Source organism: Salvelinus sp. IW2-2015, linkage group LG15 (assembly GCF_002910315.2).
Source record: "Salvelinus sp. IW2-2015 linkage group LG15, ASM291031v2, whole genome shotgun sequence".
Lineage (NCBI taxonomy): Eukaryota > Metazoa > Chordata > Actinopteri > Salmoniformes > Salmonidae > Salvelinus > Salvelinus sp. IW2-2015.
This window is the reverse complement of record NC_036855.1, coordinates 15,149,315-15,166,139: the sequence shown is the minus strand read 5'-3', so window position 1 is coordinate 15,166,139 and position 16,825 is coordinate 15,149,315. Positions and strand designations below refer to the sequence as shown.

Sequence of the window (16,825 nt, the reverse complement as noted above, 5' to 3'; positions counted from 1 at the left end):
ACCTCAGATTGAGATGCATACAATGCAAAAATATATCTCTAGCTTAAACTGACAGATTTTTTAAATATTTTTAGTTATTATGCTAATTAGATTTATGTGGGGGCACAGACATCGCCTCTATGGGGTTAAGTTTTCTGTGTCCACACTGCCTGCACTGTTACACTTAAATTAGTGTCGAATTGTCAGGCATCTACTTGAAATATTTACGTTGAATGGAAATTGAAGTGTAAGCTTTGTTGCCTTTGGTGTTGTATGTTTCCATACTATTAAAATCAATGTTCATGTACGTGAAACACATGCCTCTACGAGCACCAACTGTCACATCACATAGTCATTCTATCCTTACATAGACATGTTGGGCTGAGCATGAGCATGAAAGCCCATGTGATCAGACAGGCAGCTTTCTTCCAGGGGGGCTGATGATAACTGATCTTCACAGTACAAAGCTCCGCAGTCCTTTTCATGTCACCTTCATTGAGTGGAGGGGCTGCTGCTGCTGAACTGGAGGATGAAGTGGCTGGCCTATTGAAGAGAGTAAAGAGGCTAGTAACAGACAATGCTCCACTGCCATCGCGGTACCACTGAAACACACAACCAAAATAGGTATCATACAGAGACAGAGAGACAGAGACAGAGAGACAGAGACAGAGAGAGTGGTGAGCTCTTTCATATATTACATGGACCACTGAGAAAATGCATACACACATGCACGTGCACAAAAGAACTGCAGCAGTGCAACACAATTGGCAACCCTTTTGGATGCAAAATATTATTAGTTACGCACTATAATAAATCCACAATGAGATGAATAATTGCAAACAACACAGGAAAAATTTGAAATAAATCAGGCCAGGCCCCTGATTGAACTGGTCAAACATTCAAGCTACCTTTTTTAAACCTACTTATATAATATGATGGGCACAATGTTTTTCAGGACACGTACACTGCTGGTGCCATGGACGAGCCTCTCTGGATCTCAGTGTCAGGTGGAGCCCTGCAGTAAGATGCTCGAGTCTATGTTTGTCTGCAGTTCCCCTCCTGTGACCCCTCACCTTTGGCTGCTCATTCTCTCCTGCTCTCTTCATGGTCAACCAGCCCTGTCTGACCTGGGTGAGTGAGAGGCAAATTAAATACAGGGTGCACAGTATGTATGCTCTCGCTTTTGTTGCTGTTAATGCCGTTTAATGTTAAAGAGTGGGGCCAGATGTGGTCATGAACTTGGTGTTGCCTAATGATTGTATCCATAATTAATGCATAGACTGGTTGCTGCACAATTATTGCATAATACTGGTGATTATTTTCTCGTCATATCATTAATGACACTTACAGAACAATGTTTTCATTAGATAGGTCCACCTTTATGAATTGCAACACTAATAATACGAGATAATTGTGTCAATTAAATACTGATAACTATCATGATTTCTGCAATGATCGAGACCAGTTTTTCTAAATAGTCCCAATGCAAATTTCCAGACCCCATGTATAATGTGACAAAAGGCTTTAAAAAAAAACCTGCTTCAGCTTCATCTGTCTCCTAGCAACATGCAGCTTCACACCACACTGTAATCTGTGATTTCGCTCAGTCCTCAGGTAGACTGGATGTTTGGGAACATATTCAATCATTAGATCTTTTGTAAATTCATATATTAATGTTATTGAATACTCTTATGTTTTTATTTTATTCTGCAGAGTAATAACTCAAAACAATACTCACTTTTGCTGGGTACTTCACTGTCAATGATTGCATCTAACATGAATGTTTTGAAGTATTCATTTTACTATACATAACTAGCAATGTGGGTGCCTAACTGGTGCACTGATCATTGCTGTATCCTTTCCTATGACAAGTTACTGACAATTAGACTGACTGGGTCTCATGTCTTACTTAACATAACTTATAGGATCAACCCTTAATAGGGAAGTCTCAGAATACAATTTGTCAATTTGCCGCCTGTTCTCTCTCTCCGGTTTGTATCTCACACTTGTGTCTGTGTTCAGTGTTCTCCACCCATCCAGAGGATGGTGTTGGTGTACTGGGTGCTCCCCTCACACTGTACTGTGCAGTGTATGACTCCAGCAGCCAGGGGGAACTGTCTGTTAGATGGGAGAGGGCCAGTGGAGAGCCAGCAGCATTGAGTCCTGGTCCTGGCAGAGGGATCCACCAATTGGCCAACGGATCTCTGTTCTTCCCCCAGCTGAGAGAGGGGGACCTGGGGAAATATGTCTGTAGTGCAGGCATTGGAGCCAAACACATCATGACTGTTGTCCAAGTGATGGAAGCTGGTTAGTTGTCCTTCTCAGCTCTTCTATATTTTCTGCTGAAATAATACAATGCATTAGCTTTAATACACATATTAGCTGGCTTTTTTGTGAAATCTGTCTCGGAAATTAGAAAAACATAGATACATTGGATCCTTTGTTTGATACTGTGTGTCTTTGTGTGTAGACCTGGAGGGGGTGTTCTTCAGTCCTCAGTCTCAGACAGTCAGTGAGGGTCGGGCAATGTTCCTCCAGTGTGTCTCAGGGGACAGCTCCCCCCCAGCACACATCACCTGGCTCAAAGACAACACACTCTTCACCAAAGGCGCTCAGATTCAGGTATCAAATGCATTAGGCTTTGCATGTATTGTATGGATTTGATCGCATGTCAATTTTTATTTTTGTGTATGTACAAAAATGGATATGATCGCATGTCAATTTTTATCTTTGTGTATGTAAATTTGATTGTGTGTGGCTGTGTATGTTTAAATACAAAGTGTGTTTCTCTAGGGGCAATATGGAGGGGGTAACCAGAGGAAGACCTCGGGCACTCTTCACCTCTCTAATGTCTCAATGGAGGACGACGGGGAATACGTCTGTGTTACACACAACGCCTTACTGAACACCAGCCGGGAAAGCAAGGCAGCTACACTCACAGTACAAGGTGAGACAATGCACAGCCTCTCCCCTACTCCCTATCCCTTCTGTCTGCCCTGTCCTGTCCTCTTAGAACAGCATGGATGACGGAACTAGTGTTGAGGTCGGTCTGTTTCTGTATCCTGTATCAAAGCAGTGGTGGAAACAGTACACAATTGTCTATGACTATGAAGGTAAAGATTTCACCTTTATTTCACCTTTATTTAACCAGGTAGGCTAGTTGAGAACAAGTTCTCATTTGCAACTACGACCTGGCCAAGATAAAACAAAGCAGTTCGACACATACAACAACACAGAGTTACACATGGAATAAACAAACATACAATCAATAATACAGTAGGAAAATCTATATACAGTATGTGCAAATGAGGTAGGATAAAAGAGGTAAGGCAATAAATAGGCCATTGTAGCAAAGTAATTACAATATAGCAATTAAACACTGGAATGGTAGGATGTGCAGAGGATGAATGTGCAAGTTGAGATACTGGGGTGCAAAGGAGCAAGATAAATAAATAAATAAATAAATACAGTATGGGGATGAGGTAGATTGGATGGGCTATTTACAGATGAGCTATGTACAGGTGCAGTGATCTGTGAGCTGCTCTGACAGCTGGTGCTTAAAGCTAGTGCGGGAGGTAAAGAGTCTCCAGCTTCAGAGATTTTTGCAGTTTGTTCTAGTCATTGGCAGCAGAGAACTGGAAGGAGAGGCGGCCAAAGGAAGAATTGGCTTGGGGGTGACCCGCGCTACGGGTGGGTGGTGCTATGGCGACCAGTGAACTGAGATAAGGCGGGGCTTTACCTAGCAGAGACTTGTAGATGACCTGGAGCCAGTGGGTTTGGCAACGAGTATGAAGCGAGGGCCAGCTAACGAGAGCATACAGGTCACAGTGGTGGGTAGTATATGGGACTTTGGTGACAAAACGGATGGCACTGTGATAGACTGCATCCAATTTGTTGAGTAGAGTGTTGGAGGCTATTTTGTAAATGACATCGCCGAAGTCAAGGATCGGTAGGATAGTCAGTTTTACGAGGGTATGTTTGGCAGCATGAGTGAAGGATGCTTTGTTGTGAAATATGAAGCCGATTCTAGATTTCATTTTGGATTGGAGATGCTTAATGTGAGTCTGGAAGGGGAGTTTACAGTCTAACCAGACATCTAGGTATTTGTAGATGTCCACATATTCTAAGTCAGAACCAGACAGAGTAGTGATGCTGGACGGGCGGGCAGGTGTGGGCAGCGAGCAGTTGGAGGCCACGGAAGGAGAGTTGTATGGCATTGAAGCTCGTCTGGAGGTTGGTTAACACAGTGTCCAAAGAAGGGCGAGAAGTATACAGAATGGTGTCGTATGCGTAGAGGTGGATCAGAGAATCACCAGCAGCAAGAGCGACATCATTGATGTATACAGAGAAAAAAGTCGGCCTGAGGGATGAACCCTGTGGCACCCCCATAGAGACTGCCAGAGGCCAGGACAACAGGCCCTCCAATTTGACACACTGAAGTCTGTCTGAGAAGTAGTTGGTGAACCAGGTGAGGCAGTCGTTTGAGAAGCCATGGGTATTGAGTCTGCCGATAAGAATGTGGTGATTGACAGAGTCGAAAGCCTTGGCTTAGTAAAGTACAGATACCCCTAAAAACGACTTAAGTAGAACTTAAGTATTTTTACTTAAGTAAACTCAGCAAAAAAAGAAACGTCCTCTCACTGTCAACTGCGTTAATTTTCAGCAGACTTAACATGTGTAAATATTTGTATGAACATAACAAGATTCAACACCTGAGACAAACTGAACAAGTTCCACAGACATGTGACTAACAGAAATGGAATAATGTGTCCCTGAACAAAGGGGGGGTTCAAAATCAAAATCTGGTGTGGCCACCAGCTGCATTAAGTACTGTAGTGTATCTCCTCCTCATGGACTGCACCAGATTTGCCAGTTCTTGCTGTGAGATGTTACCCCACTCTTCCACCAAGGCCCCTGCAAGTTCCCGGACATTTCTGGAGGGAATGGCCCTAGCCCTCACCCTCCGATACAACAGGTCCCAGACGTGCTCAATGAGATTGAGATCCGGGCTCTTCACTGGCCATGGCAGAACACTGACATTCCTGTCTTGCAGGAAATCACGCACAGAATGAGCAGTATGGCTGGTGGCATTGTCATGCTGGAGGAGATTGCCTGCAATGACAACAATCTCAGTCCGATGATGCTGTGACACACCGCCCCAGACCATGACGGACCCTCCACCTCCAAATCGATCCCACTCCAGAGTACAGGCCTCGGTGTAACGCTCATTCCTTTGACGATAAATGCGAATCCGACCATCACCCCTGGTGAGACAAAACCGCGACTCGTCAGTGAAGAGCACTTTTTGCCAGTCCTGTCTGGTCCAGCAACAGTGGGTTTGTGTCCATAGGCAACGTTGTTGCCGGTGATGTCTGGTGAGGACCTGCCTTACACCAGGCCTACAAGCCCTCAGTCCATCCTCTCTCAGCCTATTGCGGACAGTCTGAGCACTGAGGGAGGGATTGTGCGTTCCTGGTGTAACTCGGGCAGTTGTTGTTGCCATCCTGTACCTGTCCCGCAGGTGTGATGTTCGGATGTATCGATCCTATGCAGGTGTTGTTACACGTGGTCTGCCACTGTGAGGATGATCAGCTGTCTGTCCTGTCTCCCCTTAGCGCTGTCTTAGGCGTCTCACAGTACGGACATTGCAATTTATTGCCCTGGCCACATCTGCAATCCTCATGCCTCCTTGCAGCATGCCTAAGGCACGTTCACACCGGGACCCTGGGCATCTTTCTTTTGGTGTTTATCAGTCAGTAGAAAGGCCTCTTTAGTGTCCTAAGTTTTCATAACTGTGACCTTAATTGCCTACCGTCTGTAAGCTGTTAGTGTCTCAACGACCGTTCCACAGGTGCATGTTCATTAATTGTTTATGGTTCATTGAACAAGCATGGAAAACGTGTTTAAACCCTTAAAATGAAGATCTGTGAAGTTATTTGGATTTTTACGAATTATCTTTGAAAGACAGGGTCCTGAAAAAGGGACGTTTCTTTTTTTGCTGCATTTACTTAACACTACTGTATCAATGTATACCTCATTCCTGTAACTCATCCAACTCATATGCTGTATGCTAAATCAAGGTTGACTAAAGTAGGGCAACTAAACATAAGGAAACTGAACCTAGGAAAGAAAGCCACTGTATAGTATTGAGGCACACCCTCATGTTTTTCTGTTGCTCTGCAGGAGTCCCTACAAGGCTGCAGATCACTGAGGGCCCTGACAACATCACAGTTGCCATAGATACGGAGGCCTCCATGCGCTGTGCTGTCCGAGGATTCCCACCTCCCACAGTGCAATGGTTCAAAGACAGCCATCTCCTTGTGAACAACTCTGGCTTGAGTCTGCAGAACAAGGGACAGCTGCTTGTTTTCAAGTGAGATCTTGAGGACATTAAGACATTATAAAAGTTGTTTACCTTTAAATCAAATGTAAAAAGCAAGCAGAGATAACAAAAGTGATATTAATGTGTGCTATGCCCTTTATCCCCAGGAACGTGTCTGAGGATGATGAGGGTTCCTACCACTGTGAGGCCAGGAACAAGAGGGAGACAGTCAGGTCTCAGACTGCCTTTCTCCTTCCAGCAGGTACTCTGGTTGTTGTCAATCAAACCCAAATATCATATCTATACTAGCCCCTTTACTGACATACAGTACCTCCCTCCCTCTCCACAGTGATGGGGTGGACCTTTGTCCAGCAGCCTACCAACAAGGCTGTGAGGATGGGGGAGTCTGTTACTCTGGTTTGTAGACCCCCCTACAGCAGGCCTCCAACAACAGTGTCCTGGTTTAAAAACAACCGCCTCCTCGCTCCCAAGACACACTTCACTGTCAGGCCTAGTGGAGACCTCATCTTCCACAGGTGTGTGTGTGTGTGTGTACAGTGTGTGCGTGTGTATGACTAGATTATTTTTCTGTATGATGGTAGTCCTCCAGTCATACTGTACCAGTTTCAAGCTGTATTTAACTGCTTGTTTCTCCAGTGTCTATGACACAGACAGTGGAGTCTACTTCTGCAGAGCATCCAACGTCCACCTGTACAGATCTGTGACCTCCAGCGCTGCCAGACTGACCGTTCTGGGTAGATACTGTATGACATCACACAGGATGTAGGCTTATTATTGTCTAGTCATGTGTCTGTATAGGAGATATTCAGGATGATACCTGATACAGCATGTTAATATTCATACAAATATACTTGTAATCATAATCAAAGACAGTTTATTATCTGAGATATACTTCCTTAGGTACAGAAGTAACAAGCTCACCAGCCTATTCTTCCTCCTCCCCCTGACCACCAGCACCTCCCTCTGTGAGGCTGTGGCCACCAGTGGTGACGGTCCCTGTAGGGGCCCAGGTGGTGTTCCAGTGCCAGGTCTGGGGACAGCCCCTCCCCTCCATTGTCTGGTCCAAACAGGGACGCTCCATTCAGACTGGTGGCAAGATCGCTGTGGGGTACGTTCAGTGTAATAGAGGTGGTTCTGTGAGGCTTTAGCACAGTGGGCGAACACAGTCTTGTGCTACTGATCACTAGAGGAAGTATTTTGCGTAATCAACCAATCTGTCAGGAACCGTTAGCTTGCAGACCACTAACCTTCTTGTGGTAATGAATGACAAGCTTCTCTGTTCTCAGCGTGAGAAACACTACCCTCTACATCCTGTCTGTCAGGAGCTATGATGAGGGCACGTACACTTGTGAAGCCTCCAACACTGTGGGGCATGACCGGAGAACAGCTACTTTACGTGTCGCTGGTAACTTACCTCCCCCAGTACAGTACACACATTCTGTTTGATGTTATACTATAGAACTGTGTGTATAATGGATGTCTGGATGCCTTAATAGAGCCAAGTACTGTTGATCATGCTACAAATCTTGGCCTATATCCCATGTATGGACAACAAAGTTAACTTCATCACATTAGCCGGAAGTGAAGCTCAGGCGTGTGATTAAGGTGCTTAGTACCTGAATGTATTGAGACAATGTGGTGCTCTCTCTCTCTCCCCCTCTCTCTGGCTTAGTAAGCCCCATCATAGTGTCCTTCCTGGGGGCAGTGAGCAGCTCAGAGGGGTCCTCTGTGGTCCTGCCATGCAGGGCAGTGGGGGACCTTCCCATCAGGTACACCTGGACCAGGGGACACTCCATCACCCCAACCCTGGAGAGGCATGTAGATGGTGAGCCAGTCACATTTTAAATAAAACTTACACCTGCCAAGAAAGATACCCTACCACATTCCCTTATGATGGCATAGTCCCTTCTACTTTAGTGTTTGCAGATCTGAAGAGATGAGATTGGTGGTAAGGAGAGTAATGAGAGCTTTGGTGAATGTGTGACTGTGCCTTCATGTGTGTGCAGATGAGGGGGCTCTGCATATCTCCAGTGTTCAGGTGTCTGATGCAGGGGACTATCACTGTACCGCTGAGAACATAGTGGGACGACAGCAGAGAAGAGCCACCCTCACCATCTCTGGTTTAACCATGTCTTTATGATATCACCTCAACATTAAAGTAGACCACTTTTGCAGCTTCAAAATGACTAACAAATATATATTCATAATGAGTGAGACATAAGGTAATACACTTGACATCAACTTCTTATACATGTGTAGTAACTTTGAATATTACAATAGCAACATTGTTGTTACATAGGACTTTGGAAATTGCAATATAGTGCATCACTATTCCTCTTGTGTACATTAGTTACAAAAACTCTCAGCTCATTGCTATGCATTTACCAAAGTATTATGGAACAACATACTAATAAAATGTTGCTCCAAAAGTAATTACAGTTTTATTACACAGGCACAATACCAATTTAATGTTAAGTGTTATTGAGAATGATAACAGTAACAAAATATGTCTATTAAGTGTTGAAAGGAAACTAAATATATAAAAAACGACCTTCTTGAATAAACTATGGCCAAGGTAGGTGGAAAATCATGTTAGTTTGTATTCAGCGTAACTATCCCTTTATAAATGGTATAGTGTGTGTTTGAAACAAGAACACTTTCCGTCAGATGGACAAAGAGGTTCAAAATTGTTTTTGCTAAGCATCCAACTTGCTGTTTGCAATTGGATTTGAATTTCTCTTCAGTATTTTCAGGTATCATAAAATTAAGGCCGTGGCTACAGATAAATCGTTTTCGCCCCACCCCGCCCCTCCTGAAACCGATTTCTCAAAGCTAATGCTTCTATCACACCTACATCATCTTTGCATTTTGGTACACCAGAAGTACATTAATTTCCAATGGAATGTTACGTTTGCCTTGCAGCATTGCATTGCAGAGGCAGTGCATACATTGGATTTGACAGAAATGGTAGCAGAAGGTGAATGTTGAACTGTTGTTGCACCACACAGAACGCACTGCAATTGCCTCTGCTGGGCAATGCTGCAAGGCAAACGCAGCGTTCCATTGGAAATGAATGTACCTCTGGTGTACCAAAACGCAACTTCAATGTCGATGTGATATAGATGTCGATGTGATATAGGCGTAACGTAGCTGTTGCTCACCCTCCCCCTTCCTTCACATTTCGGTCTTTACTCACCCTCTTCTACTTCTGGGCAGCCGAACGTTCTAGGCAGCCAAGCATTTAACGTTATCCGAAAAAGTAAAAATACATGTCGATAATGTATTTTGTGCAAAACATGTAAATAGCTGCATGTAGCCTACTCCCCACCTGAAAAAATAACATGACATCGCGCTTCTGCTTTTCTGAGGCATAGAATGCAATAGTTCGAATAGTTTTGTGTATGACATGAAGTTAGTAGGAAATCGCGCTTATGCTAAATGGCCTACTGAGGGAATGCAATAGTTCGAACAGTTTTGTGTCCAACATGAAATGTGTAGGCTACACCAGTGACCAGCCAAAGAGGGGGGAGCGACTGTCAGATGGATTGGAATAGTACAGGAGATTGTTTGTGCTCTATTTATTTTATTTCTATTTATTTTATTTCTATCTTCAACATGCAGTTCCAGATGCAGCCCTACCAATAGTTGAAGGCAGCCAATCCAATAGTTTCTGAAAAGTAGTTACTTCTCGAGATCTGTATTAAAATATATATGTTTAAGTAGTTGCTTTCTCAGATCTGTATTCAAATAGTTTAAAAAGTAGTTACTTTCTGGGATCTCTATTCAAATAGTTTCTGAGATCTGTATTTAAATAGTTTAAAAAGTAGTTACTTCCTGGGATCTGTATTCAAATAGTTTTGAAAAAGTAGTCACTTTCTGAGATCTGTATTCAAATAGTTTAAAAAAGTAGTTACTTTCTGGGATCTGTATTCAAATATGCTCATCATTATCTCCTCTATCTTAAGCCGAAGATGACCCAGCTGATAGAGAAAGGCAGCATAGACAGATTGTGTCTGCAGTGAATAATAATGAGGTTGGTGTGAAAGTCTCTATCGCTTGTCTGCTGAATTATTTACCATAATCAGTAGTAGACATGTCTAACATCCTGAGTCACATATTTGTGGCTCTCTTCAGTTGTGTAATTATTTCAAACGGCTGTCAGTGGCTCTGTGTGTTATGCGTTTTATCAATGCTAAATTTCATGAATCTGACTAACATCTTTTCACAAATTGCAGGTCACAAAGACTGAAGCAGAGCAGAGAACTCCCCTGTCCAGTAATGACCTGAGTTTAGTTCAGCATTCTGAGATGACCCACTCACATGTCTCCCTACAGGGAGGAAGCACAGGTGTGTACAGACAAAAACATAAACTGTAGTATGCAGTGCAGGCACATCCTTGTACAATATTTTACCTTTTTTATGTAATGTGCATTCTTGATTTTGAATCACACTCTTTGACATCAAACTTTATACAGTCAGCTATTGAGCCTAGAAACACAAAGAAAGGAGTGGTTTTCTTGGTGTTCTACTAGCATGCATTGTTTTGTTTGATACAATTATTTTCTATTTGCAGTCCGAGCAACTCAAAGAGACTCAAGCAATGACATCACCCAGGTGTCTACTCCTGACACTCTACGACTGCTCTCATCTCTCAGGCAGACAGCTTTAGGACTAGCAGGTCTCTTCAGAGGACAAACAGGACTGCTGGTGCCACCTGACCTTCACTCTCTGCTCCCATTGGACCTGGCCTCGGCCAATCCAACCCAGCCCCCAGTCACACAGATCCAGCATCCAGTGCTACAACCCCCACCTCCACCTCTATTTGAACCCTTAGACCTACTCACCCAGCCTTCAGTAACTCATAGAGTCATCTCACTCTCTCAGATTCAAATAATACATAAGCAGCCAACATTAACACACAACCCACCCCCAGTGACACAACGGCAGGTTTTAGTCCCACATAGCCAATCTCCATTAACACAGTCCGTATCCCAAAGCCTCCACAACCAGCCATCAGTCATGCATATCCAGCGTCAAGTCACTGAGCAACCAATTAAACCCCTAAACCACATTGGCAGTATTACCCAGTCTCTGGTCTCACTCCCGCAGCCTCCAGACTCTCCCAGCCACCCTTCTGATCCCTTTACCCAGCGTCCTGATTCTCTTACCCAGCCCAAAGAACCTTTGACTCAGTCTCTACTCATACAAAGCCTGCATGCTCCCGACTCAATCACTCAAACCCACCGTCCTGGAACTCAAAGTAATCCTTCAGACCCACATATCCAGGATCCTAGCACCATCACCCTGTTTTCACTCTCACAAACCCAGACTCAACCATCCAAAACTCAGCCTGAACCTACACAAACCCAGCGTACAGATCTCCTCACCCAGCCTTCAGGCTCAAACACCCATCTTCCTGACCTGATCACCATACCCCCCACCCCTGACCCCCAGGGCCCTAGTGCCCCCTATGCCTCCACCCCAGACCACCTGCAGCAGAACACGAGCCAGCCTGCTAACCCAGCTCATCCAGCCAAACCAACCAGGCCCAATGACACAGAGCCCACAGAGTGGCTGAAGAGGAACACCTCTCAGTCCCCCATGAGGACCAACGAGGACCCCAGGTAGGGCACCATGTGGTACAGAGAGAGGAGGCGGGAGACAGAGGGGAATTTTATTCCTCCCAGGCTTGCCTGCTTACATCACGGTTCCCCAACTAGCAGCTCACCACAAGTGATTTTATTTGMCCCCCCATGTTTTCTGAGCAAAAACAACACATTTTCTATTTTATTTTTACTGTTGCACATTAAAGACTGTAAAAACACCAGCAAATCAGTTCCAAGTGATTTTTATTTGGAAAAATGTTCCCAAAGTATTCCCACGCATAATAGAGAGATATATGTGACCGTTTACCAATTTAAGCATGGTTTGAAATGATGTTTTGGGATTCTGCGGTCAATTTGCAGTCTACATATTATTTGTGATTATGTTCCGGCCCTGTGACCATCCGCTCAAGTAAAAATCGGGCCACAGCTGAATCTAGTTGATGATCCCTGCGTTACATCATACACTAGATAGTTTCTACTGTCTCTGCTTACAATGTCCATACATTTATTTGAGAAAAGCAAAATATAATACTCAATGTTTTAATTAATGGAATGCAACAATAAGGCTTAATCAATGCAAGAACTTTCAAGACCTGAATTTCTTAAAATAGATAATGATCTGCAAAAGATGTCTGGATTTGGATTGGTGAAGATTGTAGATACCGGTATGCAGCTTTTATCTATCTGGGGCTGACAGGCTTAAACTCCAGATGAAACTCCACCACAGCTGCTATCACTTTATCTTGCTTACATAGTTGCACGAGTTACGACATGCACGTGGGCGTATTATTCTGTTGACTGTAACGACCTAACTTTCTGCATAATGAGACCATGACTTGGTTATGTTCCTAATTATTTTGATTGGATAATGTTGCAAGAGAAATGTACATCACAACTGAACCTAATATCCAAAGTCTGTCTTTTACATACTGTATTTTGATCTTTTGACAATTATAATCACCATTAACAATGAGAATATTTGAATAATCTCTCTCGCTCTGTCTCATTCCCTCTCTCTCCTCCCCCAGAGTAAAGCCTCCTCCTCCGTGGCTTCCAGTACTGCAGAAACATGACATCCCCATCGTGGTGGGAGTGGGCGTGTCTATGGCCTTCATCTTCATCACCATGGCCTTCTACTCCCTGGTCCAGAAGAACGAGCCTGTCCCCACTATTAGAAGTCAGTGGGCCTGTATAGCTCACTCTGTACTGTAACTTCCTCCTATTGTCCACCCTTTGGCATACTGTACTCATTGTTTAAAATACTCTAAGACACACTCATAACAAACCAGGGCACTCCCTATTAATGTGGGAACCCCTATAAAAAATATAAAAATTGTTTTGCTCATTCCCAAGATTCTGTATGTGATTTGAACCCTGCATGGAGTCAGAAGTGGAAATATTAATTTCTCTTATTGAATCCCATTAGCCTTGTCTTCCACAGTTCCCAGGAACCTGGGCGTCCCATGCAGACATGCTGAACGTCTGGACACTGGGAGGACCTATGAGAACAGGTGACTGTTTTCAGCACCATTGTTGTTGTTGTTGTTGTGGAGGATATCTCTATGAAAATAGGGCCGTACTTTCCGTGATGGCTAATATTAAGTACATGTATCCTCTGTTCTGAAAGGGCGTTTGAGGATGATGATTTGGTGGCTGTGATTGAACAAAGCCCCAACACATCAGATACACGTGCCAGGCCTCCTGCCCCCAGCCCAGTCACTGTGATGATAGACCCTGCCTCTGATGAGACACAGCCCCCGCACACTCCAGAACACTCGTTCATAGCAGAGACCTACCCTGAGCCCAGCGAAGACACACAGGTCAGTGTGTGTGTGTGCGCGTGCATGAATATGTAAAATCAGGTCAAATATAACATTTCCCACACATTACCATACCAATATATTACAAATTTGGTTGCAGCAGCTGTCTGGATCCTCTCCACCTCAGGTTGACCCCTTCCTGGATGAAGAGAAGGAATGCAGCCTGTCTCACCCCAGCATCCAGCTGCAGTGTGTGGAGGACTGGGGGGGCGGAGGAGTAGAATACGGACAATGCCAGGGCCAAGAAATCTTACCCCATCCCCCCTCTCTCTCTCCTTCCCCCCCTCCTGCGCGTGAGGAAAGCCTGCGCTCCTCCCTGACCCTCCAGACCGCTGAGCCCTATGCCACGCCGGTCCGCCACAGCGTCAGCATCTGCCACGGTAATGCCCCCCTCCTCCTCTCCCACTGCATCTCCCTGGGGCTTACCACCGTCGCCGTTGATGTCCACTTCTACCCAGCAGCCCCTGCTTCCACCACCACCACGACTGTGGCAGCCGTCACCCAGATCAATGCTACTGCCGCTGCTGCTCCAGGGCCCCAGCTCAGCTCCCGATTGGCCCATAGTCAGGAGTATGACCAATCGGCTCCTAGCGTGCGCCAGAGTAAGTAACTAGATATTGGGAAAGGCAGATGGAGAGATTATTCCAACACAGATGTTGCCATTAGTCCCCACTGGAGAGTTTGGCTAGATTGTTGGTCTTCACATTTCAACTGTCTTGTTCTGTCGGTGGTGAGGAGAATGTGTGTGTATGAGAAAGAGGGATCCATCTGGATTCTGGAACCATCCACTGAAGACTATAGGACAACAGCCTTTACTCTGATGCCTACACATACCGTACCAGTCAACTACAAATGTGTCAATAACATACAGTAATTTCAATGTATTCTGTTTCTGTCCTTCGCAAAGAAAAATCATGAGAATAATTTATTCATATTTATTATTTCTGCTCAGTTTTCTATTTTCTTACTACTGAAGTCTTTGAATAGGGAAACAATGTATTATGGCTTCAATGTGTATTAAAAATGTCAGTTACATAATGGTTCTTTAGGCCTAAAATAATGCATTCATAGGAAGCAAAAACAATATGTAATATAGGCAAAAAAGTATTAACTGCTTCCATAATATTCTACATGCCATGGTTTCTGACTTTACTGAATATATATAGTGTTGTGTACATGTCCATTATATTTATATACTTCATAAACTAGTTTGAATGTGGCAAATACATTTTTATCAGTTGTATATTCTACAATGAAAAGGCCAAGGAGAAAACAGCAGTGTACAAAATATTGCAATCTTTGTTGCTGTACACTTCCTATTCAGGTAACCCTCTCTCTCTCTGTTGGGCCATAAACAGACTGTTACTTCTGTGCTGAAACCAAAGGAAGATGTTATGACGACAGGGCTTAAGTCCCAACTGAGACCCAGCGGACCCAAAATTGAGATGATCAGTGATTTTGTGTTTTCATTATCTGGATCAGTTCACTTTATGTTCAGTGAAATGTCTCAATTTCATGAATTTCCTTTTCTACTGCCATGAATTCATCCCTCAGACATTACTGTGTAACAATTTAGAATTCTGTTTTTCCAGTATTTATCACTGTATTTGTTTCAACAACATGTACAGTATCAATTGTTGCTAACAATTACAATGTCAACAGAAGTGATTGTAAACAAAGGTTTTTATTTTGTAATCTTACATATTTATTTTGGTGGATAAAAATATCAATCTTTAGTGATCTTGTTACCTTTTGTATGGGTGATAAAATAGCAACTAAAAATATTAAAGTTATTTGACACAGATCTAACATTCACATTCTGTGAAGTAAAACAAACAAAAACAGTACTGTATCAAATAGATTTTTTATTTACTCAAGAATGGCCAACAAGAGGTTAAAATAATACCGCTGTACTTCATTTGACAATATTCTATTATACAGTTTCCACAATGTGATTGTCGTTTGTACCTTTTTGCAAAAATACTGTTAAATCAATGACCATTGCTAGATCATTATGGATGTACTGTAATGTAGACCTAAATCAATATAAAATAAACCGTATTACAGACTATTTCACTGTCGGACTATTTTATGAGTTTTTATCCAGGCTACTTTTCATGTTCACAAAGTACAACGTACATAGTGAACTTGGTGATGATTCATAAATGCAGTCCTTGCATTGTAAACATAATATACAGTACAGGCATCAAAAGTGGGCAAGGGCATTACAATAATACCATACAACAACACTAACGTAACCATGAATTACAGTAAACTCACTATAGCTTACAGTTCAGTGGACGGTTTCCTTGGCGGCGGCTCCTGCCCGGCTGGAGGCACACTGAAGGCTACGTACGGACACCACTTACTGTTCAGACACACCAGTCTCTCCAGCGAGGCTGAGTTGACTATATCAAAGCCTGTCTGGCCTCCGAACGTGCTGGGCTTCCAGTACTCAGGGGAACAGATCGGGTTACCCAGAAGGCCTTTCAGGGAGAACGGAGCCCCCATCTCCACCATGCTCTCGCCAAATATGGCGTTGGGGCGTGTCTTCTCCAGCATGAGGGCGGGGTAGAACTCCAGCGCATCGATGTCACCATAGAGCTCCTCCAGCTCCCTGGCTATCTCCTCCTCACCTAAGAACAATAGAATAGATCTTTATTGTCCCAGAAGAGCTATTCAGTTGCAGCACAATTACACCGATAGGGCACATTTAAAGCAAATTAATACAACATTTATATGTTGGTTATTTAGCAGATGCTCTTATCCAGAGTGACTTACAGTTAGTGCCTTTATTTTAAGATAGCTACAGTGCATTCGGAAAGTATTCAGACCCATTGACTTTTCCCACATTTTGTTATGTTACAGCCTTATTTTAAAATTGATAAAAAAATTGTGGATACAGTACTTCGTAAAGAGGTAGGTTTTTCAGAATTTTTCGAAAGTTGTGCAGGGACTCAGCTGTCCCGACGGTAGGGCGAAGCTGGTTCCACCATTTGGGTGTATACAATACAGTAAAGAAGCGTAAAAGGGTTCATCAGAAACACATGAAGTTAAAGAGAAGACTGGTTTAAGAT

The 16,825-nt window shown here is 43.6% G+C and overlaps 3 protein-coding genes across 4 annotated transcripts in view; 2 read left to right on the top strand and 1 right to left on the bottom strand.

Annotated features, from left to right (window-relative positions):
• The first annotated feature begins 923 nt into the window (after window positions 1–923).
• LOC111974886 (netrin receptor DCC-like) lies at window positions 924–7,272 on the top strand. The gene is made up of 8 exons (XM_024002954.2): window positions 924–1,110; window positions 2,002–2,286; window positions 2,450–2,601; window positions 2,773–2,926; window positions 6,163–6,352; window positions 6,469–6,563; window positions 6,651–6,837; window positions 6,959–7,272. The coding sequence occupies exons 1-8, from the start codon at window positions 924–926 to the stop codon at window positions 7,086–7,088; spliced, it is 1,380 nt and encodes a 459-aa protein (XP_023858722.2). The 3' UTR covers window positions 7,089–7,272.
• On the top strand, window positions 7,272–15,819 carry LOC111974850 (RNA-binding protein 33-like). Its single transcript, XM_024002894.2, has 11 exons — window positions 7,272–7,430; window positions 7,609–7,727; window positions 7,995–8,147; window positions 8,329–8,442; window positions 10,288–10,355; window positions 10,558–10,669; window positions 10,896–11,946; window positions 12,957–13,105; window positions 13,355–13,439; window positions 13,556–13,748; window positions 13,849–15,819. Exons 6-11 carry the CDS (start codon window positions 10,630–10,632, stop codon window positions 14,356–14,358), a joined length of 2,028 nt encoding a protein of 675 aa, XP_023858662.1. The 5' UTR covers window positions 7,272–7,430; window positions 7,609–7,727; window positions 7,995–8,147; window positions 8,329–8,442; window positions 10,288–10,355; window positions 10,558–10,629; the 3' UTR covers window positions 14,359–15,819.
• Window positions 15,597–16,825, bottom strand: part of LOC111974857 (prostaglandin G/H synthase 1) — a 50,747-nt gene continuing 49,518 nt past the window's right edge. For both annotated transcript variants that reach the window (XM_024002917.1, XM_024002916.1), the window contains one exon: window positions 15,597–16,384. In XM_024002917.1, coding sequence (XP_023858685.1) covers window positions 16,035–16,384 — 350 coding nt within the window. In that variant the 3' untranslated portion in view covers window positions 15,597–16,034. The remainder of the gene's footprint in view (window positions 16,385–16,825) is intronic.